At 37.3% G+C, this 24,180-nt stretch overlaps 1 protein-coding gene across 6 annotated transcripts in view; it reads right to left on the bottom strand.

Moving 5' to 3' along the window:
* Nucleotides 1–24,180, bottom strand: part of LOC112047745 (protein son of sevenless) — a 58,977-nt gene that overhangs the window by 21,454 nt on the left and 13,343 nt on the right. For 3 of the 6 annotated variants that reach the window (XM_052883030.1, XM_052883033.1, XM_052883028.1), the window contains exons 12-24: nucleotides 23,914–24,022; nucleotides 22,332–22,473; nucleotides 21,234–21,363; nucleotides 9,642–9,822; nucleotides 8,339–8,410; nucleotides 7,748–7,859; nucleotides 7,055–7,211; nucleotides 6,546–6,803; nucleotides 4,451–4,648; nucleotides 3,239–3,334; nucleotides 2,393–2,575; nucleotides 1,154–1,316; nucleotides 296–417 (exon numbers count right to left, since the gene is read on the bottom strand). In XM_052883030.1, the coding sequence (XP_052738990.1) occupies nucleotides 296–417; nucleotides 1,154–1,316; nucleotides 2,393–2,575; nucleotides 3,239–3,334; nucleotides 4,451–4,648; nucleotides 6,546–6,803; nucleotides 7,055–7,211; nucleotides 7,748–7,859; nucleotides 8,339–8,410; nucleotides 9,642–9,822; nucleotides 21,234–21,363; nucleotides 22,332–22,473; nucleotides 23,914–24,022 (1,923 nt within the window). The remainder of the gene's footprint in view (nucleotides 1–295; nucleotides 418–1,153; nucleotides 1,317–2,392; nucleotides 2,576–3,238; nucleotides 3,335–4,450; nucleotides 4,649–6,545; nucleotides 6,804–7,054; nucleotides 7,212–7,747; nucleotides 7,860–8,338; nucleotides 8,411–9,641; nucleotides 9,823–21,233; nucleotides 21,364–22,331; nucleotides 22,474–23,913; nucleotides 24,023–24,180) is intronic. The other 3 variants (XM_052883029.1, XM_052883032.1, XM_052883031.1) reach the window with 3 other exon arrangements.

Raw genomic sequence — 24,180 nt, 5'->3', positions numbered from 1 at the left:
ATCAAGTAAAAAATCATCATCTTCATCTTAATATATAAATGCGTCATTCATCACGAAATCTCTAAAACCACTTGACGTATAAAGATGAAATTTGGGCAGGGAGCTAGTATATAGATAGTAGGTATCCTCTAAGAACTGATTTCGCGATAGGGCCGGATTAAGGAGGTCAAACTGCGGACGAAGTATCCGGCGTCCGCTAGACTATATTACATACATACATACAAAATTTTATGATTTCAAATAAGCTTGTTAAATATATAGCTAGAAAGAAAAATGTAATACAATAATAACTTACTCTGGTCTTAGGTTCGACTGTGAGGCAGTAGGGCTGGTTCTGGTACTGCTGTATTTCTCCTGTGATTTCCGCCACTTTTCTTCTTTTAGAAAAATTTATTAAGTCCGAATTTGATAGACAGTCTGCAAGAAAATTATAATTTTTACTTGAAATAAGTTTACTTATACGAGAATATTATTTTTAAATTCAATGTAGCCTTTGTGAAATTTTGCAAAAATTACAATTTTTTACATTTTCACGCGGAAGAAATCGCAGTCGTCCGCTAGTTTACTATAAGTATATTTTTGGCTGGTGGGAGGCTTCAGCCGTGGCTAGTGACCACTCTACCGACAAAGATGTACCGCCAAGCAATTTACCGTTCCGGTACGATAGATAGATAGATCCTTATTGCACATAAAAAATATAAAACAATACATCAAGTAACAATGTCGTGTAGAAACCGAAAGGGGTGTGGATTTTCAACCTCCTTTTTTTTCATTTTTTTTATTCTCTACAAGTTAGCCCTTGACTACAATCTCACCTGATGGTAAGTGACGATGCAATCTAAGATGGAAGCGGGCTGACTTGTTAGGAGTAGGATGAAAATCCACACTCCTTTTAGTTTCTACACATCGTACCGGACCGCTAAATCGCTTGGCGGTACGTCTTTGTCGGTAGGGTGGTAACTAGCCACGGCCGCAGCCTCCAAGCCAGACCTGGACCAATTAAGAAACCTCAATTGGCCCAGCCGGGGATCGAACCCAGGACCTCCATCTTGTAAATCCACCGCGCACACCACTGCGCCACGGAGGCCGTCAAAACATGTTACCTCCTATCTTGTAAAAAAATAAAAAAAATAAACTAATAATTCCCACTTACCCTGGTTCCCCTCCTCTATGTGTAAAATGTTGGTGAGGTACATGCCAAAAAAAGGCACACACGGTGGGTTGATGCTGCGCAACTTCTCCTGGTACCGACGGAAGTGGTCCGAGTTCAGTTTGGTCAACTGCTCCAACACACGCAGCGGGTACCTTTGGACGAGCTGAAAGAGAAACGTGGTCAAAAGTACTGGACCTCAGGGTCAGGTTTGAAAATATTGGGTTCACTCAGAAAGGACTGACCAATTTCATTAATTTTTGGTTAAACCATCTGTGTATGAGACCAAATTAAGGTTTGTAACAGACGTTGTTCAGGATAAAGTATACCAAGATGAAATCATAAAATACACCAAGTTAAGATGAAATAATTTAATATATTTAAAATTAAAATACAAAGTGTTGGAATCAGACTCTCATTGCTATTGCTGGATACATCATAATCATCATCATGATAGAAAAATGCCAATATTTTCGGCTTTCAAACAAAAAATACCGCATCATAATCAGTCCCTTCGTTAAGAAGTTACGATGCACCAGATCTCAAACTTACCACAATCCTAATTTTTATTAAATCTAAATTTGTAATTATGTAAAGGCAGGTTCTATCTACTGAGAAGGCCAGGTCTATTTTTCTTTTATTAAAACGTCTGTACAAATACCACGAGTAAATCTTTGACAATTTAGACTATGGACCTGTTTCGCACCCAAATTCACCAACAAAAGAAGTCTGTCGTTTTTTGAAAGGGACGAGGTAAACTCACACATCAAAGATATTTAAAACCATTAAATATATTCTGTGTCCATACACTACACACAACTATAAATTTGACTCGCAATAAACACACGTGTAATTTTTACACATACTAACAAACACATCGCTTAGACTATCTACAGAATACATACATAGAATGTTCGATTATTTGATTGATTTTTAGCTGTTCCGTCAAAAGAATCGATTCTTTTTAGAAATTGTTTTTTATTACAAGTTTAATAAAATGAAGGTAGAAATACTTACAAATGAAAAAAACTACAAGTTATTGGCCGTTTTTTATGCCATTCGACTACATAAACCGGCATTTTTAGGGAGCTCTTTACACGACGAAAACGATTACAAAAATGAAACATCAATTGTACAGCAACAGTTTTTATAAACGCGTTAGATCATTGATTTTTGATTTTTGCCAGAGGGTTAACCGTTTGCGTGGCAGGTCCTGTTATTAATGGTCGAAGGTGTACATACCTGAAAAGTATGCCTCAACCTGTGTACGGAGGCGGAACCACAGGCCGCAACCACCGCCAGAACACCATTGAAATTGTTGAGGTCACTCAACGACATGGCTACTTCCAGAAACCTGGTCACGACCGCCACTCTTTCATCTAAATTTTCACTTTCCACTATCCATTTTTCCATCCACCGCGTGAACTGAAAAGAAAACACACTAATGAGCTAAAAAAAAAATTTAATCTTTTTATTCCTAAAATCTTTCGCGTTTGTAACCAAACTCCTCTGAAACGGCTTGATCGATTTTTACATTTTTTTTGTGTATATTCGCTACAGATGATAATGAGACGATTAGACGAAATTTTTCATCGATTTAACGTGTCCATCGTGTGGCAAAGAGAAAAACTTCGAGCAGAGTCCTGGACTTGTGACCAATAGTTGTAGGGTTAAGGAATTCCTTGACAATCGATTAACACTCCCCTTCTCAGCTTGTGTTGTTCTCCCTGCCTATCCAAATTTGGTAAGATCCTATTAGAGCAGCTTTGGATCTAATATAGAACCTGTTCTAATATAGAATTTGCTGCTTGAATAATCCTAAATTGTCCGAATTGAACCAAAGATGTCTGTTGAAAATCAAAGCACCATCAACTGTGTTAGAGATTGTTCAAGTTGTCAAGTGAGTAATGAAGTGTTGTGACTATAAAAAAGTAGATTTATTATAGCTTTACATTATAAACTAGAATAAGTATTAAGTACTTTGGGTTGTTCATGACATAATAAATATTTATTTTACAGTTTAAAAAATACTGAAAGTTAACACTAAGAAAAAATTTTAAAAAAAATTATGAATTAAATGTGACTTACATTGGTGGTATGTTTAATTATCCTAAGTAGGTTTGGACTGGTATTTTCTTTATCTTTTTTGGTCCAAACTGCACCAACTAGCTCCGAAGGTTTTACCTGTAATAAAGTATGTAATTAAAAAAAATAAAGTATGTAATGTATGACTTGTCTATTATTCAAAAAAAAATATTTTACTTTACGTTCTTGGCGACTGGGTCGCGCGACCGCGACCTGTGACCGTGACCGGGTCGCACGATGAATTACTTAATACTTAGTATGAATTTATATGGAACACTAAATAAAGGCGGTCGCGCGACGCGGTCTCGAACTTTATTTCACTATGTCTGTAGATGGCATCACGGATCATTAAAGCCTCGCCCGATCACACTTTTCGTAACACATTCAACCAACTTGCTCCCCGGATCAAGCGTGCGTAAAGAAATTATATATTAATATATTACGAAACACGACTAAGGGCCCGTATGACTTGGGAACGTATTCTGACGTTGTATCACGTGAGTTTCAGCCGTGTTTCATAATACTACTAATATTATAAACGTGAAAGTTTGTATGGACTATGGATGTTTGGATGTTTGTTACTCTTTAACACCGCTACTACTGAAGCGATTTGTCTGAAATTTAGCTACTTTTTATCCCGAAATAATCCATGGTTTCCCAATATTTGCGAAAACTGATGATTTTGATGATATGAATGTTTGTTACTCTTTCACGCCTCGACTACCGAATTAGCTGAAATTTAGTATTAAGATATATTATAGCCTGGATTAACAAATAGGCTACTTTTTATCCCGGAAATATCCATGTTTCCCGAGGGATTTGTAAAAAACTAAATTTGTAAAAGAAATCGCGGGTATCCGCTAATAAATCAATATGAATAACACTCACAACAGTTTGAATTCCAAAAAGATGTTTAGTTTCAATAATGGGTTTGGGTTTAAAATATTTATTATTTCACTAAGAATTAACTCATTCACTTATGTGAAACTTACAGGCTAGTACATTTCAGTTTGAGCGTACAACAAATAGTAAAACGTAGTAATAATAGTAGTGCTAACAAATAAACTATAAACAATAATATAATAACAAAATATACAGTAAGAATTATAACGTGATAAACAAAAATACATAATAATTAAATTTTAATGACTATTTGTAGGTAGTCATTGAAAGAAAAATACGAACATACAAACAATAATAAAAAGCTAAACTCACTTGTCGATACAACTGGAACTCGAGCAGGGTGAGTTGTCTGGCCAACTCCAGTGGGTGTAAAGTCAGCGGGTGCCAGCCGTACTTGTCGGGGTCCGCCAGGTGCTTGATCGGCGCCGGCGGCTGGCGGTCGAACACGTGCGACACGCCCGACTTGGCCTTCGTCGAGCCCGACTGCGAGCCCGACACTGACGCTGAAGTCTGTGAAGTTACAGAGCTGTCACATTGTTCGTTTCCATGGCAATAGGGATGATGACAGTTAAGCTATTGCATAGCTTCTATCGCGGGCTTTGTGCGCGGGGACTGAATCCAGAAATTCCGTAACGAAAAAACCTCACGCACCCCACTCCGACGGGCACGGAGGCTTGAAGGCCGTGCATCGTCTAACGTCGTTTCAGTTCGGCAGTCGTTGTGTGCGTGCGATTAGACGTATTGTACGACTCTACGAAACTCGCACGAATCGAGACGAGCGGAAATGCTATGCAATAGCTTTACCGCGGCAGTCCCCGAGTGCCACACGTCTTTTTTTTTAATTATATATAAATTAAGAGTATGCTAATACTAAAGCAATTTTGTGAAAGTAACAGGGCATCTGCGATCATTACTTTCGGAGTTACAGAAATTTAAAAGGTCAGATTTGCGGCACTGGCATGGATCCCTGAAAAACGCCCCATACAAAATGGTACAATTTAATCAAGTCGTAGGTACATAATGATCGTAAGATGTGTATGGGCGTTCAAACAAAATTACTAATACCTTTGTTATTTGTGCGTTTAAGTTTAAATATGTCACATTTAATGTAAGGAAGCTAAAACTAAATGAATTTTCATATAATTACGATAAAAGATATTTTAAATTTTATAATTTTATTTATTTTGCAAATATCCAGACAATGTTTGCTTTTTATGTATAAATTAGTTAATATTGACCTTATTTACCCGAATGTATTGTGGCCACAGTCCATAGAAACATAAGGTGTAAATTTCGTTGTTCATCATAATTATCATCATATCAGCCGATGGACATCCACTGCAAGCTCAGACCAATTATTGTATAGGACCTGCCTCGCTAGACGTTACTTTTCTGTCAAAGTATATGATCAACGATCTAATGCGATTATAAAAACTGTCTCTATAGAATCGACGTTAAACAGTTGTAATCGTGTTCGTCGGTTAAAGAGCTCCGTAAAAATACCTTTTTGTGGAATTGAATTGTGTAAAAAACGGGCAAAAATTTCTAGTTCAGTATAAGGTTTAAACCAAATCGAAGCTAGTTTTCCTCAAAAATTACAGACAATTTGGTTCGTAGCAATGAGTGCGATACAAGTCCTTCTATAATTGGTCTGAGACTGCAAGACATATGCCTTTTGTAGGGACTCCCAAACATCACGATCCTGAGCCGCCTGCATCCAGCGAATCCCTGCGACTGCCGTAAGTCCACCTAATGGGGGGTCGACCATAACTGCGCTTTTTAGTACGGGTTCGCCATTTCAGCACTTAACGTCCATTGGTTCTTCAAACTATGTGCCATTTTTGGACCCATTGCCACTTTTGCTTCGCAACTTGGTGAGTTATGTCCTTGAATTTGAATCTTCTGCGGATCTTATTTCTGATTCGATCATAGCTCGTTCCATGAGGCCCTTAGTTCGTTGTAAGTGACATTTTAATTTTGGCATCTTATAAACATACAGTGCAAAATCTAATTAGATGTATTGTAGATGAAAAGTTAGTATAGTGTAAAATAGCGAAATTGCACCACAGCTACGTGAATTCCGTAAAGTTACAGCGCTGTGACATCGTACGTATCCATGGCAACTTCGTTGATAGTGATCAAAAAGTGCATTTTAATTTTGGCATGCTATAAACAAACGTCAAATTCGAATAAGGTGTTATCTATACTAATATTATAGAGGTAAATTTTGTGGGGTATTCTCTAGATTTACTGAACCGATTTTGAAAATTCTTTTACCACTAGAAAACTAAGTTATTTGTGAATGTCATAGGCTATATTTTATCCTTGTATTTTTAGAGGAATTAAAACTACGCGGATGAAAACGCGAGATAAGTTCGTCGACGTGTATGAAATAGTGGAATCGCACCTCTGTGGACGTTGTGGAGAAACCGCTCGCGATCGAGTCGGTATCGCCTTGACCACTGCCTGGACCGTTCCCTGGAACATTGACTGGACCGTTGCCAGGAACAATGAATGGAATGCTGCCTGGAATGATGCCTGGAACACTGCCTGGAACGTTGCCTGGAACGATGCCTGGAAAGTTGCCTTGACCATTTCCTTGGCCGTTGCCTTGATCGCTACCTTGGCCGTTGCCTTGGCCGCTGCCTGGTATGACCACTCCAGTCTGCAGAAAACAATTCATTATTATTTCGAGGCCAAGGATGGTTCCTTAAAAATAACAAGTAATAAGTTAAAAAGAATGAAAATAATAAGTAATAAGTTATATTAACGGTACAGAACTCCTAAATAAACCGTGAACAGCAAAATAAAGTTACCGTTTAGTATCAAATTCGAAAGTTACATACGATTCTAACTGTCAATTACACCTAAATTTTATCAAATTATATAATTGTTGAACTAATTTCTGTCACATACCTTTTTCAAAACAGTCTTATACACGCTTTGGACCCATTTCTTCATAGGTTTACCATCCACGGACGCCAGGAAGCTCTTCAATCTGTCTAGTAGCTCGGGATCACGCTCGAAGTCATAGAAATGTTGATCAACCCAATGTCGAAGTACATTGATCACTCTGTAACAAACGACAGTTAAGTTATAACATGGAACATGATTTCGGTATTTAGTTCGCGTTTCCATGGGAATAATATATTGGGGAGTATTTCCCATGACTTCAAGGTGTTGATGAGTCCAGTTATAGAAGCCGAACTGCATAACTAACTAAACTAAGTAAAAAATTAAACTTTTTATGTTTTCATACAAAGTAATTCAAATTATTCTGACTATCCATGTAACACATGCCTTTAACTATCCTTGCATTTTAAAATACGTCAAAATTGGCTACGTCATAATTATAAGGATGGTTTACATTTAAAGATATATTTACAATAGAAATATTGTTTACCTCGAAAATATTAATTTTAGAACACATGTTCCTTAGACATTTTTAATTCATTTTACTTATAGAACATAACAATAGAGTTATGGGAAATATTCCCGAGCAACCTGTATAGGAGATAAAATATAGTCTATGACACAAAAAAAAACGACGTGGCTGTAGTGGTAAAAAAATGGTATGGATAATTAAGACAATTTGAACTGAATACCTACCGAAATTTTACAGGTTGTTGAAATTCTTTCCGGTACCTCTTCCAGTCTTCCCTGGCTGTGTTTTTGCTGAGTTTCTCCGCGTCGCTACTTACTGATATCTCCACACAAGCCTCTACAAAATAAAGGTTAGTTTTAACATTTTATCAAACAACTATAGCTTGGCAAATCCGTCCGTAACACTCCCGATGGTGCGGGCGGTCAGGGAGGGGAGTAGCGATGCTCCGCACGCACGACATCACACCAGCGCAGTCTTTTCCCCCCGTCGCCCGCATATCATGGAAGTGTCATCAACGAAGTTGCCAAGCTATAATAGCACTAACCTTGTATAATCAATCAAATATGATACGAATCAAAAGTAAATGAGCCAAAGAGTGTATCAGACAAATTGAAAAGAACCATTCTGTAAAAAAGTTATTGTAACTCGGCAGTATGATTTTCGAATTCCTCTCTGATAGACGATAAATTCGAAACAAAAAAGCTACGCTTTACAGGATAGCTTGGTTATTCTATATATATACAAACTTAATGGTGTAAACCTTTGTTGCCATATCTTATTCATACTTAAATTGTTAAACTATTTTTATTGTATACCTATATCAAGATCTAAGTCCAACAGTGAAGCATTGGGACTGATGTCCTTTTTTGGAGTCTTGATCCTCGGAACTGGCAGCGTGCAAACATCAAATAGCGTCAAGCGGATCATCAATGTACATAATGTCATTTTATATATTTAATCATAACTTAATTTAAAAGTCATCCCGGTGGCCTAAGATGCGAGTTATCGTGACCACAACTTATCTTGAGACGAGAGACGACCAATACCGGCGCAATTGAAAATATCGATTACTTTTTGGGATGAAAGAGACAGCGATATTTTAATATTACACACACAAGATGATATGGTCGTTGACGCATTCTAGGCCTAAAGGACTTTAGGTCTTGAAATATAATACTTTAACTTTATGAAATAATTATTTTCCAAGCGAAAGTTTCGGTGAAGACAAAAGATAGTAAATACAAATACTATGCAATAATATTTAAGCTTTGTGCACATATTAATAAATTTTACAAGCAATTGTAGTTGTGTTCATAGAATAAAACTTTTTACATAATATTTTCTTAAAAGAAACTTCAATGTCCATTGTCCATGTAACTGCACTGAATTTTTACAAATTATTACCTCAATGGTATGTACAAACATGCACATCTTCTGTCTCTCTCACTCTCTGTCTCTGTCTCTTCAATTCGTCTGTTAATGTGACTTTCATCCGTCCACATCACATGTCCATACCAAACTATGCTTGCATGCTTTTGACGGCCTCCGTGGCGCAGTGGTATGCGCGGCGGATTTACAAAACGGAGGTCCTGGGCTCGATCCCCGGCTGGGCAGATTGAGATTTTCTTAATTAGTCCAGGTCTCGCTGGTGGGAGGCTTCGGCCGTGGCTAGTTACCACCCTACCGGCAAAGACGTACCGCCAAGCGATTTAGCGTTCCGGTACGATGCCGTGTAGAAACTGAAAGGGGTGTGGATTTTCATCCTCCTCCTAACAAGTTAGCCCGCTTCCATCTTAGACTGCATCATCACTTACCATCAGGTGAGATTGTAGTCAAGGGCTAACTTGTAAAGAATAAAAAAAAAAAGCTAACCATTTACTCCTCAACTTTTCTGTCACTTGCGCCACTTTCAGACAACCTTAGTGATTGAGGAACTATAGCTTGGCCATTTCGTTCGTAACACTCACGATAGTCCGCGCGGGCCGGGAGGGGGGTAGCATTGACCCGCAAAGTCCCCCCTCCCGCCCCCTGCCCTCATACCACGGGAGTATCATCAACGAATTTGCCAAGCTATAGATCGAAAAGTTACTGGGCGCACAAATAACGAATACAACTCACCAGGTCTCGGCGTGTCGTACACGAGATGCGGCTCCGGTATGTCGAACCGCTCTATGAGCAGCTCCAACAGTTCCGCGGGCGTGCAGAACGACCGGTACGTGGTGAGGAACGTCCGCACCAGGTTCAGGTCGGCGTGCACGTGGTACGTCAGACGCTCCACCAGCTTCAGTAGCGTTGCGCCCTGGGTGATGACACACATAGTATAGTATGAGTGGATATGACCTCTGCCTTCGATTCCGCAGGGTGTGGCTTCGAATCCAGTCCGGGGCATGCACCTCCAACTTTTCAGTTGTGTGCACTTTAAGAAGTTAAATATCACGTGTCCCAAACGGTGAAGGAAAACATCGTGAGGAAACCTGCATACTAGAGAATTTTCTTAATTCTCTGCGTGTGTGACTCAGACCAATTCTTGTATAGGACCTGCCTCGCTAGACGTTACTTTTCTGTCAAAGTATATGATCAACGATCTAATGCGATTATAAAAACTGTCTCTATAGTATCGATGTTAAATAGTTGTAATCGTGTTCGTCGGTTAAAGAGCTCCGTAAAAATACCTTTCTGTGTAATTGATTGGTGTAAAAAACGGGCAAAAACTTCTAGTTTAGTGGAAGATATATACCAAATCTAAGCTCGTTTTCGTCAGAAAATGACAGACAATTTTGTTCATGACTATGAGTGTGATACAGGTCCTTCTATAATTGGTCTGAGGTGTGTGAAGTCCGCCAATCCGCATTGGGCCAGCGTGGTGAACTATTGAATTAACCCTTCTCATTCTGAGAGGAGACTCGAGTTCAGCAGTGAGCGAATATGGGTTGATAACGACGACATTATGATATAAATGCGGTAAGTTGAAAATTACAGCCGAAGTGTTATTTCTAGCTTGAGCCGTAGGTGAGAGCTATAGTAAGGGAGCAGAGGCTGTAATTATCAAAGCGCATAATAGAACACATATGCGAGGAAACACACTTTGAACACACTTTCTGAACATGAATTTGCTTCTTTGCCTGTTTACCATATGACGACATTTTGATACGCTTGTCTATCGGTCGATTTTTCGGGCACGAGGCTTAGAGTAGCTATTATAGTTAGAGTGTAGAGTAGTTTATTACGCTACCTTTGGGATTTCTAACGGTGTCGAATTAATAAACTCATCACTACTTGATGTTTTGAAATTAAAACAATGCAGCGGAAAGAAAAAGCGCTCGAAATAATTTTTACTTATGCACACCTTGCAAATGCACCAAAAACAGTCAGTATTACTAATAAACTAAATTAATATTTTCGCGTCTCTGTTACAGATAAATGGTTGTCGTTTGATGTCAAAATTATTAAAATGATAGAACTAAATTCTTGTCAGAAAAGTTAATTTTATTCTTAAAATGTTAAGCGTTAATCTCTATCGCTTGTTCCACGCTGTCGCTTACACACTCGGCTCAAGCGCAACGTGAGATTGACTCACGTGTTTCGTGCATGCAGTCGACGTTCATCGGTTTATAAGACACTAGCTGCCGCCGCGAGGTTTCACCCGCGTGGTTCCCGATCCCGTAGGAATATGGGGATAATATGTAAGCTATAGCCTTCCTCGATAAATGGGCTATCTAACACTGAAAGAATTTTTCAAATCGGACCAGTAGTTTCTGAGATTAGCGCGTTCAATCAAACAAACAAACAAACTCTTCAGCTTTAAATATTAGTATAGATTGTATATTGTTCAGGCATACACTGGGGCGAATAAAACTTCCAACTTAAGATCGTTAGAATATTTAATATTATGTTGCTCGTACAATGAGACTTACTATATAGTGATTATTAATTCCTACAAATACTAATACTGTCACTTAAATGTCATTTTACTGACTGGAATTAATAATCGTACATTACGAATTATCTTACTAAACTTAATTCAACTTAACATCTTTCTTAGATTAAGATTATTATTCCAGTCAGTAAAATGACATTTCAGTGACAGTTGCACTTGTCATTTTACTGAATGGAATTAATAATCCGATTTTATTAACACAAAACATCTATACATCACTTTATAGCACATATTTTTAATACATCTTTAACTATAGAAATATTGAATACAACTATTAAAATATTTTCATCCCCGGCGCAGACAAGAGGTATTGTAAACGACGCGTATTAATAATAATATTATGTACCTACATATGTTTAAATAAAAGGCGAAACGGAACGTGTGTAGTGAAAAACGTAACTTGAAATTCAACGACTCTTCCTTCAACCGAGAAACGTTCACCACACACGTCTCCAAAGAAATAAACCGTTTTACAAGAAAAGGAGCCTGGTCATTGAGCTCCTACAAAGTGGTCTTCGAGCCACTTATATATATTACTGGGTTGCGCGCGTCCCGGCGCAGTCCAGTGGTAATTGCGCATAAAAATAATGTTTCATATAATGAACGCCTGTTTAATTATACAACAATGATGTACAACTTTGGTGTTATTTTTTGTGCAGGCTGAAGGCCGCAATATCTTCCTGCCCGTTAAAATAAGAATTTCAACTCTACAGCTCGTCTGCCGTAGAAAGCGGACAGAGAGAGGTAAACGCTCGTCTCGTCTTACGTCTGCAACTCTTGATCCATCTGAGTGCCTAGTGGGACTTTTCTATGTTTTCATACTGTGACGATGGCGTAAACGTAAATCCGAATTTGTAAGAAATTGAAACAGTTGTGCAGTAGTGCAACTAGATGGCGTTGTTTTAAGTCCTTAGAAAGTCGCGTTTACGTTTACGCGATCGTCACAGTATGAAAACATTGAAAACTCACACTAGGCACTCTGGTCTAGGTAAAATTTGTACAACGCGCCTTAAATTATAACTAAATGGGTGAGCGCAATCAGCTAACAGCACGAAGTCTTCAACGCTGAGACTAGCAGTGGTTCCTCCATGTATTCCTCTGCATCAATTTGAACAGTACTCCTCCTGCTACCGCTGCCAATAATGTAATCTTGCACTCTCAAGGCTCCATATTAATTTCTCTGGGTTTGGTGCAATCTTCAACTGCTGGCGAAGGTAATAGTCTAAGGTCTTCCAATGATGAAGTGTCTGGGACTTATGGAAAGGAGATCAAAGGAGGACATGACGATAAGGGACGTAAGTAAATAGGACGGTTCCCAGGTACTAAGAATTGCCTCCAATCGTGGAAACAAAAGAAGTGTTTAAATACATTTTTAATAAAAATTTAATGTGAAAAATTTTAATAAAAAAAATTCAACCGACTTCCAACTCAAAAATTAACCTAAACTAAAAAGCAAAAAATAACATCTTACCGATGTGCTACCTTCTGATCAGTTTGAAGGCGGTGCCAAGCCAGTGATGTTCTAATTCAAGCCGTTTAAATTACAAAATTACTGTGGTTCTTTCAGAAACGGCTTTAATTAAAACAGGACACTGGATTGGTACCGCCTGACATGAAAAAAATGGGACCACCCTGGAATCAAACCCGGAATTATCGCTGGACATACATAAAAAAAAAAAAAACATACATACAGCCGAACGTAGAACCTCCTCCTTTTTGGAAGTCGGTTAAAAAATTATAAATGGTTGTTGGCAATAACACGCCACATAAGACGTTTGCGGACTTTACGTCAGCCTGCCGAATGTTGCCGAAATAAGTAGCATAAACTTCTGGCTTGCAAACCAAGATAGAGGTTTCGTTTAGACTTTGGGGTGTAGTAACATGAATTAAGCGACTCTTTGTTTGATAATTTAAAAACTAATGTATGGCCAGCAGTAATGGTGTTATTGACAACCACTGAACTTATTGAACCTGACATTATCCAGCCTAGGTGTGAATTCCCCAAATGTGATTTCCCAGGACCCAGCGACATTAGTTCATTACTCAAAATGTCCCAAAATATAACAGGCAATCCTACTAACAACTATTGGCAATGTTTTGATGTGTTTAGGATCAGCCAATAAAGTATCTTTATGTAAATTTAAGGCTTCTACATTAACAGGATGTTTAGGTATATAGATCATTAAGCACTAGCCATGAAATATTTACGCTGTAATTACCATTTATAGAATTATTTGCAGATACAGCTGTCTGTAATTTTATCTAAACTCTCATCTCCAATTCTTACGACTTATGCGAGTCAATAGGGTTTGATTTTAATTCTAGTTATATTTTTAGTTTTTTTTAGAAATGAATGACATTTGATTGCCACAATGCTAAAGCGCTCTAACCTTGACCTATGCAGGTTCAATGGATTAGTTACTTCAATAATAGCTGTAGACAACAGAATTTGCTCAATAAATTGCCCCGAAAGGTTTACGAAATTTCATCATCATTACTGTCTGTATCTTTACGATCCTGACGATGACATAACGAACGACAATGCTTTCCAGGCAACACAAACTACACAGCGTCTTCGCCGGCGAAGACGAGGTCCCCGATATCTGACGTCACCCAGACGTGGGCTTTTTAACTCACGATCTCGGTGGCGCCCGGACTGATACACTCAGGCCAAAACACCCTTCCCGAACGGCCCTCTAAGCCGAGGTCCGAGGAGACGCCCTTAGAGAGTCGTTCCGCCTATCTACTCTGCTTCTGCCTTCGGGCCCCATCGGCGATGCTTCTGCGCTCGCCCAAACCCCCCGGTGACACCGCTGAGGTCCCATAAGGAGCCTACGGCACTCACACAGTCAGGAAAAAAAGAAGCTGTCTGTATCTGCCATGTGGACATGGCGTGGTGGCTACTAATATGTCTAGGAGGATGGAGTAAAGTGTACTGACGGACTCCGCAATGATAAGGTCGTAAACGGCATTTGTCAGTCCGGTGTCCCTGACAAAGACAGTTCACGCACAACTTGTATTTTTGAACATAGCATCCTCTCTTCAATACTCTTGGCCTAAAAGCTCTAAGGTAGGGCAATCGTACATTTTAAGATTGACTACAAGCCCTTGAACAAAAATTACCTGTGAAATGAACCAACGTGAATGACGCTTAGAAGGCTGTTACTATATCTGAAAATAACTCTAAGCACTATGCCGTCATTTCTGAGCGTTACAGTGGTGAGTACGCCAGTGAATGGAAATTATTTAGTGTTTAGAAATTTCTCGTGTACAAATGATTAATTACGACTAATTATTAATGTACGGCTTTGTTATAGTGTTAAAGATGATTAAAAATAAATGTACTGTACTAGTACTAAAATGGTGATGCCGGAAATCAGAACAAATTAATTCGTCGACAACTGCAGAAGCAAAAGAGGTCATTTACGGCATTTGTGCAAGTCCTTTTGTACACATATACAGATACTTTACCCGTAAACGCCGTACATATTTCCAGTGCAGGAATCGAAAGATAAGGGTCGCAAGCCTTACTTTTCACTCGCGTACTCACCTGTACCGCTCAGAAATGACGGCATAGTGCTCAGAGTTATTTTCTGATATAGTAACAGCCTTCTAAGCGTTATTTATAATAGTTCATTTCACATGTAATGTTTGTTCAAGGGCTTGTAGTTGACGCAAGAAAAAATATTATTTAATCTTTCGAAGCTATTTGTACTAGTGATTTTCTGTAAGAGGAAGATGTTGTTTATGGTATAATTATTGTGACTTGAGTCACAGTAGATATATTACAAGCAGTAGTTGGACTTCATACTAAAGGTCGAAACGCGAGCTATACCTACGCAGCTCGTACGTGGGGTGATCGTGGGGTGAAGACCGTTGCGACTGTGCCGCGGTGACGAACGCAGTGTATTGGATTTTTTAATTATGACGACTAGGAAAAAAGTTATTATTTTTATAAAGTTTGATTAATATTTTGTATTCTAAAGGCATAATTTAATAAATATATAAATAAATGCTTAAATGATAAAATTGTGTAAATAGGTAAATGACGTAAACGTTAATATAATATTATTAAATAATTATTTATTAACTTCTTCATTTAGGTTGTTTTCTTTGATTATTATGTAATACATAGATTTAAATCTTATGACATGTATGTTTTGTATACCTGTATTTTAAGGTAATAAAGAAGTTACGTAAAGAAGTTGTTTGAATTTAACAACATTATTGTGTTGCTCATACTTTAATGTATTTGAATAAAAAAAGTAAAGAGCCAGCTGATATCAATATACCTATCCAGATTTTTTTATTAAACTACTAGCGAACCCGGTCAATCTCAATTTGTTTTTTGTAGTTCCTTCCCTACATGCCAAGTCAGGGTCAATTTTTTATCGTCTATTCTATAGTGTGGGGGTATCGTTATCGGTATTTTTGTACATTACATAAGGGGTTAAAGTGCTAACATAATCTACGGAACCCTACACTGCGCGTGGTCCGACACGCACTTGACCGATTTTTTATTATTTGGTCACCTAGTGTGGTGGTAATAGATAGATGGCATCACCAAAATAAATATATGAAGGTCCTTCAAGATCATTGATTAGTATCAGCCTTATTTAAATCTACCAATCAAAAAACAACACGCATTTTATTGATCACTTCCTATTTTACTACAATTTACAAAGTATTTTATTTGTTTATTTAAAAAAAAGTATATTTACAATCACATAACTAAATGGAAACACAAAGTTGGCAAATGTAATTAAAATGCTGGAGACAGGCAGCCCTATCACATGTTTACGGAGCGCGCGGCTGTAGGTATTTATTTCAAAAATATGGCCGAGTTATTATACTGCTTGTAATGTATCTACTGTGCTTGAGTTGTTATAATTTCCACTGTTACGATTAAGCGCTTCTAGAACATCCGCACGATTTATCAAAAAATTTAAAAAACTGTTCTAAAGTTGGCGTATCACTGTCTAAATGGTTGCGGTTCCCATTTCGTAAGTGTAGCACGATCCAGTTTGTAAGTTAATATATGGAAATAATGAACACGGTCCACTTGTCCGTTGGTTGTCCTAAGATGGACAACCAACGGACGGCCTCCGTGGCGCAGTGGAATGCGCGGTGGAATTACAAAACGGAGGTCTGTTGTTCGATTTCCGGCTGAGCAGATTGAGATTTTCTTAATTGGTCCAGGTCTGGCTGGTGGGAGGCTTCGGCCGTGGCTAGTTACCACCCTACCGGCAAAGACGTACCGCCAAGCGATTTAGCGTTCCGGTACGATGCCGTGTAGAAACCGAAAGGGGTGTGGATTTTCATCCTCCTCCTAAAAAGTTAGCCCGCTTCCATCTTAGATTGCATCATCACTTACCATCAGGTGAGATTGTAGTCAAGGGCCAACTTGTACAGAATAAAAAAAAAGAAGCTATTTGAGGTCATTTTACACTGACATGTTCGGAATGACAAGAAGTACCTATCAAGAAACGATCCATGTCGGGTATGCTCACACTCAATCTTTTTAGTAAAATTATTGATGAATGTTTTTGCAGTGACAATGTTAACAATAATGTCGTCCTCAACACTGTCACGATTTCTCAATTCAATATCAATATCATATCAATTTCCGCCAAAATGTTGTCTGGACTTAACACCTCGATCTCATTTTGCAAGTCATCAAACCTAACTGACAATAATTCAAACTTCGCAAGCTTTAGATTCAATTTAACTTAATTGAATCTAAGACTTTTGAATGTTGTTTAACTCCGACTGAATTGAAATGTCTTAATTAAATAATTTTTATATTTAGTGATCAGTGTGCCTAATGGGAGTTTTCAATGTATTCATACTGTTAATATCGCGTTAACGCGTAAACGCGAATTTATATGGAATTGAAACAGTTGTGCAGCAGCCCCACTAGATGGCGCTATTTCAAGTTATTTTCGAAATATTAATTTTAAAACTGAGTAAATAAACAAACAGTTAAAAAAAAAACAAAGAGTAAAGTGCCACTAGATGGCGCTGTTTCAATTCCTTAGAACTTCGCGTTTACGTTAACGTGATCGTCACAGTAAGAAACTGCCACTAGGCCCTCTGCCCATTGACGGACGATCGCTTGATAATTAATTCCTTTAATGACTGCCTTTTATCCATTTTGGCATTATAAGTTATTTTCGAAATATTAATTTTAAAACTGAGTAAATAAACAAACAGTTTAAAAAAAACAAAGAGTAAAGTGCCACTAGATGGCGCTGTTTGAATTCCTTAGAACTTCGCGTTTACGTTAACGCGATCGTCACAGTATCAAACTGCCACTAGGCCCTCTGCCCTTTGACGGACGACCGCTTGATAATGAATTCCTTTAATGATTGCCTTTTATCCATTTTGGCATTATAAGTTATTTTCGAAACATTAATTTTAAAACTGAGTAAATAAACAAACAATTTAAAAAAAAACAAAGAATAAAGTGCCACTAGATGGCGCTGTTTCAATTCCTTAGAACTTCGCGTTTACGTTAACGCGATCGTCACAGTATCAAACTGCCACTAGGCCCTCTGCCCATTGACGGACGATCGCTTGATAATTAATTCCTTTAATGATTGCCTTTTATCCATTTTGGCATTATAAGTTATTTTCGAAATATTTCAAAACTGAGTAAATAAACAAACAGTTTAAAAAAACAAAGAGTAAACAATAAGGCTCACGCTCCTCGTTTCGGTTGCACCTGGAATGCTGGCGGAACCCCAACAAGTACTCATCAAATTCCCATCGCGCGAGGTGAACTTGGATGATGATATTGTCCAGCACTCGCGTAGGGCAAGCCCTAGCCTGGAAACTGTCGGCGTAATGGGATAAATATTGTGTAATAAAATGAAAGGAGATGGTCCAAAATTGTATGGAGCCCAGGTCCAGTCATTGTACCCAAGCGGAAATAAAAGAAAATATTATATTTAACTATTTTTGATTATACAAATCTACGAATTTACTTTAATTCTTTCGAAATAATATTCAATATCTCCCAAGAAATGCAACACTAATAAGGGTAATGGCGGATTGATGACGTTTTCAATGCAGTAATCGATTTGACGTTTGCTGTCAATTGTCATAACATAGTTGCTTTAAGGGCGCCATCTTGGCCAACTCAAAAACTTGGGTTTTAATTTTATTTATTTCTTTTTGTTTAGTTACATTTATTCACTTTAATATTTTTTTTATAAGATACTTGTATTTTTAAAATTTTAATGATACGGGGTATAAGAGTGGACCTGAAATGGACCATCTCCTTTAAAATACCAAACTTAATAACTAAAATATGCACCAATTCTCACAGCAACACACACGTTCATTCACTTACATTCATCAAATCTGCGAATCTTTAAATAAATTTTATACTAATCACATATAAGAAAAATTCTTATATGTGATTAACTTATTAATTTTGAATTCACTATCATTTAATTTTCACTTGTTATACCTACTTTATATTGTAACTTTCTTTGTAACTGTATGTGACCTTATTATTGTTCTTTTTATATTTTCTGTACATATTTTGTTAATCGCTGTTAGTTACAAATAAATAAATAAAACCTAATCGATTGCGGCAGGCAGGTGGGCGTACATCTTTGTTACTATTTTTTACGAACAAGAACGTACAACAACAATTACACTTAATTAAATTTATTTACGCACTTAATTTAATGAATGAATAACTGTAAAAATCGGCAAATTAATAAAATTTGTTGAAAAAAGGTAGGTGAATAAAGCTTTTAATAATGATGATGCAATCTCGAAATTATTTGTATTTTTACTCACAATATAAACCTTGTCTACACAAATGAATACGATTTACGACACTTATTATAATAGGTTATATAAATATAATAGCTTATGACACTAATTTGGAATTTGGATGAGAAAAAGATAGGACAAAGGAAAGACACTTATCTTGTAGTTTTCTTCTTCGTGATGCAATGCTGTCGTAAAGCTGGTTCACGCTGCTTAGTTCTCCTCATTGTCCACCAATATGTATGTTCAGGCATACACTGGAGCGAACAAAACCTCCAACTTAGGCTGTTAGAATGTTTAATATATCGCTCGTACAATTACAGGTTCGAGACTAACTACTCTAATGCGCATTTTTTTTCTTTTTTTTATTATTCTTTACAAGTTAGCCCTTGACTACAATATCACCTGATTGATAAGTGATGATGCAATCTTAGATGGAAGAATCTTAATGAACGCCTGTTTCATCATTAAAGTCAAAACATATGTTGTACAACTTTGATGTTATTTCTTGCGCAGGCTGAAAGCCGCAACAGACATTATCACGTCAAAAAAATAAATCTCCCGGTCGTGAATTAAGCTAGAATAATTACTTCTATATTCAGAGAATTGTGCGACAATAACGACTTTTATGTTTTGACTACTGAGGGCCTAGTGGCAGTTCGATACTGTTACTATCGCGTTAACGTAAACGCGAATTTCTAAGGAATTGAAACAGCGCCATCTAGTGGCACTACTGCACAACTGTTTCAATTCCATGTAAATTTGCGATTACGTCAACGCGATAGTAACAGTATGAAAATATTTAAAACTCCCACTGGATTTCTATAGGAAACTCCAACATTTCTGCGGCCGTACATAACGACTGGTGAGAAACTTTCGCATGTGGAACGTCAGAGAATCCACCAGCTTCAGAAGGGTGGTGATAATATACAAATTGTAAATATGCGGACTGAAGTAAAACTTATTCAAAAAATAAAAGGACAAAGCGCCATCTATGAGCCTCAGGCAAAACGGCATCGCAATAGGTTCTTTTATTCTTAACGGGCGCTTAGCAGTGGTAGGTTGGTACCTGCATGTCTCAAGTTAATAATAGTTTATTACTTTGTAAATTATGTCCTGATTGTTTTTCCTGCCATTTTTCTAAATGTTTATAAAGGTGTGTAAGCCTGTACAAACAAATGACCATAGCATGTTAGCAATAAGAAATATTTATAAGTCTATTGTTCTAACAACACTGTTACAATATATTATATAATAAAGACATTTAAAAATCAAATCAAAATCAATCAATAGGTTCTTCAAGTGTACAAAATGGGATCGTTTCAAAGTTATTTAAGAACGCCATCTACCGGTGGTTTCAAACTGGTGGTTTAAAATAATAAACTTCTTTCGAAAATAAAAAGACCAAAACGCCATCTATGAGCATCCGGCAAATCGACATCGCGACAGATTCTTGAAGTGTACAAAAAGGGATTGTTTCAAAGTTATCTAAGAGCGCAATCTACTGGTGGTTTAAAATAATAAACACTGTTTCATTATGCCCTGTAGATGGTAGCACGCATCTTAAAAGCCTTAAATAAATCTTTGTATTGGCTTATTAGATCGTCATCGTTTATAGCTACGAATCACCACAATTTGTCGTCCGTCTGTCTTTCGGAATATTTATCAAATTGTAGTTAATATTTTTATTTTCGCAAGAAAAGTTACAAGGACACCCAAATACACGGTTATGAGGCGCTTGTATCCATGGGCTTCCTTGAACCTACTGATTAAGTACCTTATATTACAAAGGGACAAAATTCAAATTCAAAATGTCAAATTATGTCATAATTTAAATTAATCTAATGGTGGTATAATAGTCGAAAATTTAAAATTAAAGTTACGAGGGTTCCAAACGAGCCATGGTCCGAAAAGAGTCAACACAAACTCAGCGGCGGTTTTTTTTACAACCATAAGACAGTTATCTTACAAATTATAAAGGGACTTACCTTTATCAAGGGCGCAGATCCAGGCCTTTCCTCCAAAACTATATTGTCCACCGAATCGGGCTCCGCAAATCGGTACAACGAAACAGGAGGTAACTGAAGTGGATGTCGCCTCTCCAAGTCTAGCAGTATGCTGAAACAAAATACGATACATTATGTTTGAATTTCTTAAAAATGTGTTTCCAGCCCTCCAATCTTGAGACGAATATCTTAGCATCCATCGCGTGGTAGAGAGAAAAACTCCGAGCAGAGTCCTGAACTTATGACTACAGGATTTAGGGTTAAGGAATTCCTTGACAATCGATCAACACTCCCCGTTCTCTGCTCGTGTTGTTCTCCCTGCCTAGCCAAATTTGGTAAGACACTACGGCGTACAGACTAACTACTTAACCATTTTTAGTTAGTTCATTTGTTAGGTCATAATATTTATTCACTTTTATACTGTTGTAGAAGCAGCATGGTTGGTCCGTAATTCCATATAGGCCTGGACCTGCAGTGTAACCGGCAAACATTGTTCCACCATATACATTTCTTTCATACAAAAATACTATAATCGCAGTTAAAGATATAAGTGAAAGACTAACATATAGGCAACTTTTTATTTGGGAAATTTGTTATTTCTACGGATTTTGAGAAAAACCGCATTTCATGCGGACGGATTGTCTGATAGTAATCCAGTCAAATAAGATTTTGAAGGTTACAATAATTGCCATACAGCTAAAATTTGGTATGAATGTTCAGAATACTATTAGAACTGAATTGTGAAAAGTCCCCATCAATCCCCCTTGTGCAGAAAAATTTATTGATGGTGAAAGTTTGCAAAAATAGCTTTATCGTGTTTTTCAGCAAAACGGTGAGTTTTACAGAAAAATAGTTCAGTCAATAGTTGTAGCTCATAATATTCTCTACACAAAAACGTGTTATGTGTTAATCCAGAGTAAAATCTATTTCCATTCCAAATTTCAGCCAAATCGCTTCAGTAGTAGCATACAAACTTTCGCGTTTAGTAGTAGGATTCTGAACATTCATACCAATTTTTAGCTCTATGGGAATTATTGTAACATTACATCTATTTTAAGGATTATTAAAAAAAATGTGTACCTGTCCAAACTTCTGTCCAACATCGGCTTAGTGTTCAGCATCACCAGGTCGCACATCCAGTTCCTCTTCTCCGCGATAGACGACGCCGATAGTATGACGGACGGGCCCACGCGTGGGCACAGCTCGATGAGGTTGCGACCCTCTGGTGGAATTAGATTCATTTTGTAATATATATATATTTTTTTAATTCATCACTATTGTGCAATCAGCTGCAACAGCTTTAAGCAACAAATTAATTAAATTAGCTGGCCTTCCATTGATGGTCATGCTAATTTAATTTATTTGTTAATTTTTGTATTTCATTTGTACATTCTTATAAAAAAATATTATTTTTTTTTATTTTTTTTACAGGAGATCCCATATTTATGCGCACTTTAGCCTTAGTAATATCTGACTACTTTTTTTATTCAAAGACAAGTTAGCTCTTGACTGCGATATCACCTGATGTTAAGTGACGATGCAGCCTAATATGAAGGGCTTACTTAGAAGAGCAACAAATACATTCTACTCATACTTCTGACAGTATCTACACAGCATCGTACCAAAGTGCCTAGTGGGAGTTCTCAATGTTTTCATACTGTGACGATCGCGTAAACGTAAACGCGAATTTATATGGATTTGAAACAGTTGTGCAGTAGTGCCACTAGATGGCGCTGTTCCAATTCCTTGTGTGCCTATTGGCAGTTTCATACTGCATCAAACTGCCAATAGGCACACCGGACGTTAAATCACTTGGCGGTAACTAGCCACTGCCGTTGCCTACCAAGAGACCTAAGCCAATTTAAAAAACTTGATCCCAAGGTGCTTTTCGAAATAAAATAAATCCCATTAAGTCATAAATGTTAATTTCGTTAATTTTCATTTTTATAGTGGTATCTTCTCATGGGAGGGTAAACCGTTTCATAAAGTCGGATTTATATTTGTCTGACGTGTCTAAACGTAACGCGTTACGGCGCCACTCTTTGGCTTCCATTACACGCGTCCCAAGACGCACACGTTCTATTTAATGAACTGACAAACTGATTTTGAAAATCAGGTAGGTCTGATTGTCACAGGCTCTTTGTTTAAAATTTTGGAAATGGAAGCATGATGCATAAACAAAATTAACTTTAGGGCACCTAGTAGATACCCTCGCAAAGCCATTACTTTACTTGTACCGCAACGCACTAGAACTGTCATTGGCGCCTAGGCTATGTAAATTATATAACGCACTTAGTTGGTCTATAAATATCCACATAGACTCATCGCAACTTAGTTTTACTAGATTTGCTAAACTAACTAATTTTTCATATTCAAAATGTAACATTTTGTTTATACCAATTTTATTTATTTATATACACTCAAATAGTAGTTGTAAAAGGTTTCTTTTTTTTTTGTTAACTGTAAAATGTATCTTTTTACGTAAACTGATTTTATGTAATCTTTAAACGGATTTTAATATTACGGAAATAACGCCTTGTCTACTTAAATTTGATTGTGTTTATATTTTTTAGATTATAATTATGTAAATACTGTAACAATCACTAGTAGACCAAATAAATAATTAAACATGTTGTAATAGATAGAATACTGGGATACCTACCTTCACCATCAGGTCTATCAACGATCTCCAGTTTTCGTATGTGTAGTTTCTCTTTTAATTTCAGTTGCTGCGGTCCACTGGTCGACGCTCCACTGTTAACTGTCATCTGCTGTAGTACAATTTACGTTTATGGCAAGCGTTCACATATCCGCATCAAACGGATTTTAATTTCACAGTAGATAAAATCCGTTCGATTACGGATCAGTGGACTCCTGCCATTATAAGTATTAGAATTCCTTTAAGCACTTATCCTAACTGAATAGTTAA

This window comes from Bicyclus anynana, chromosome 8 (assembly GCF_947172395.1).
Source record: "Bicyclus anynana chromosome 8, ilBicAnyn1.1, whole genome shotgun sequence".
Taxonomy (NCBI): domain Eukaryota; kingdom Metazoa; phylum Arthropoda; class Insecta; order Lepidoptera; family Nymphalidae; genus Bicyclus; species Bicyclus anynana.
This window is presented reverse-complemented; position numbering and strand designations above follow the sequence as displayed.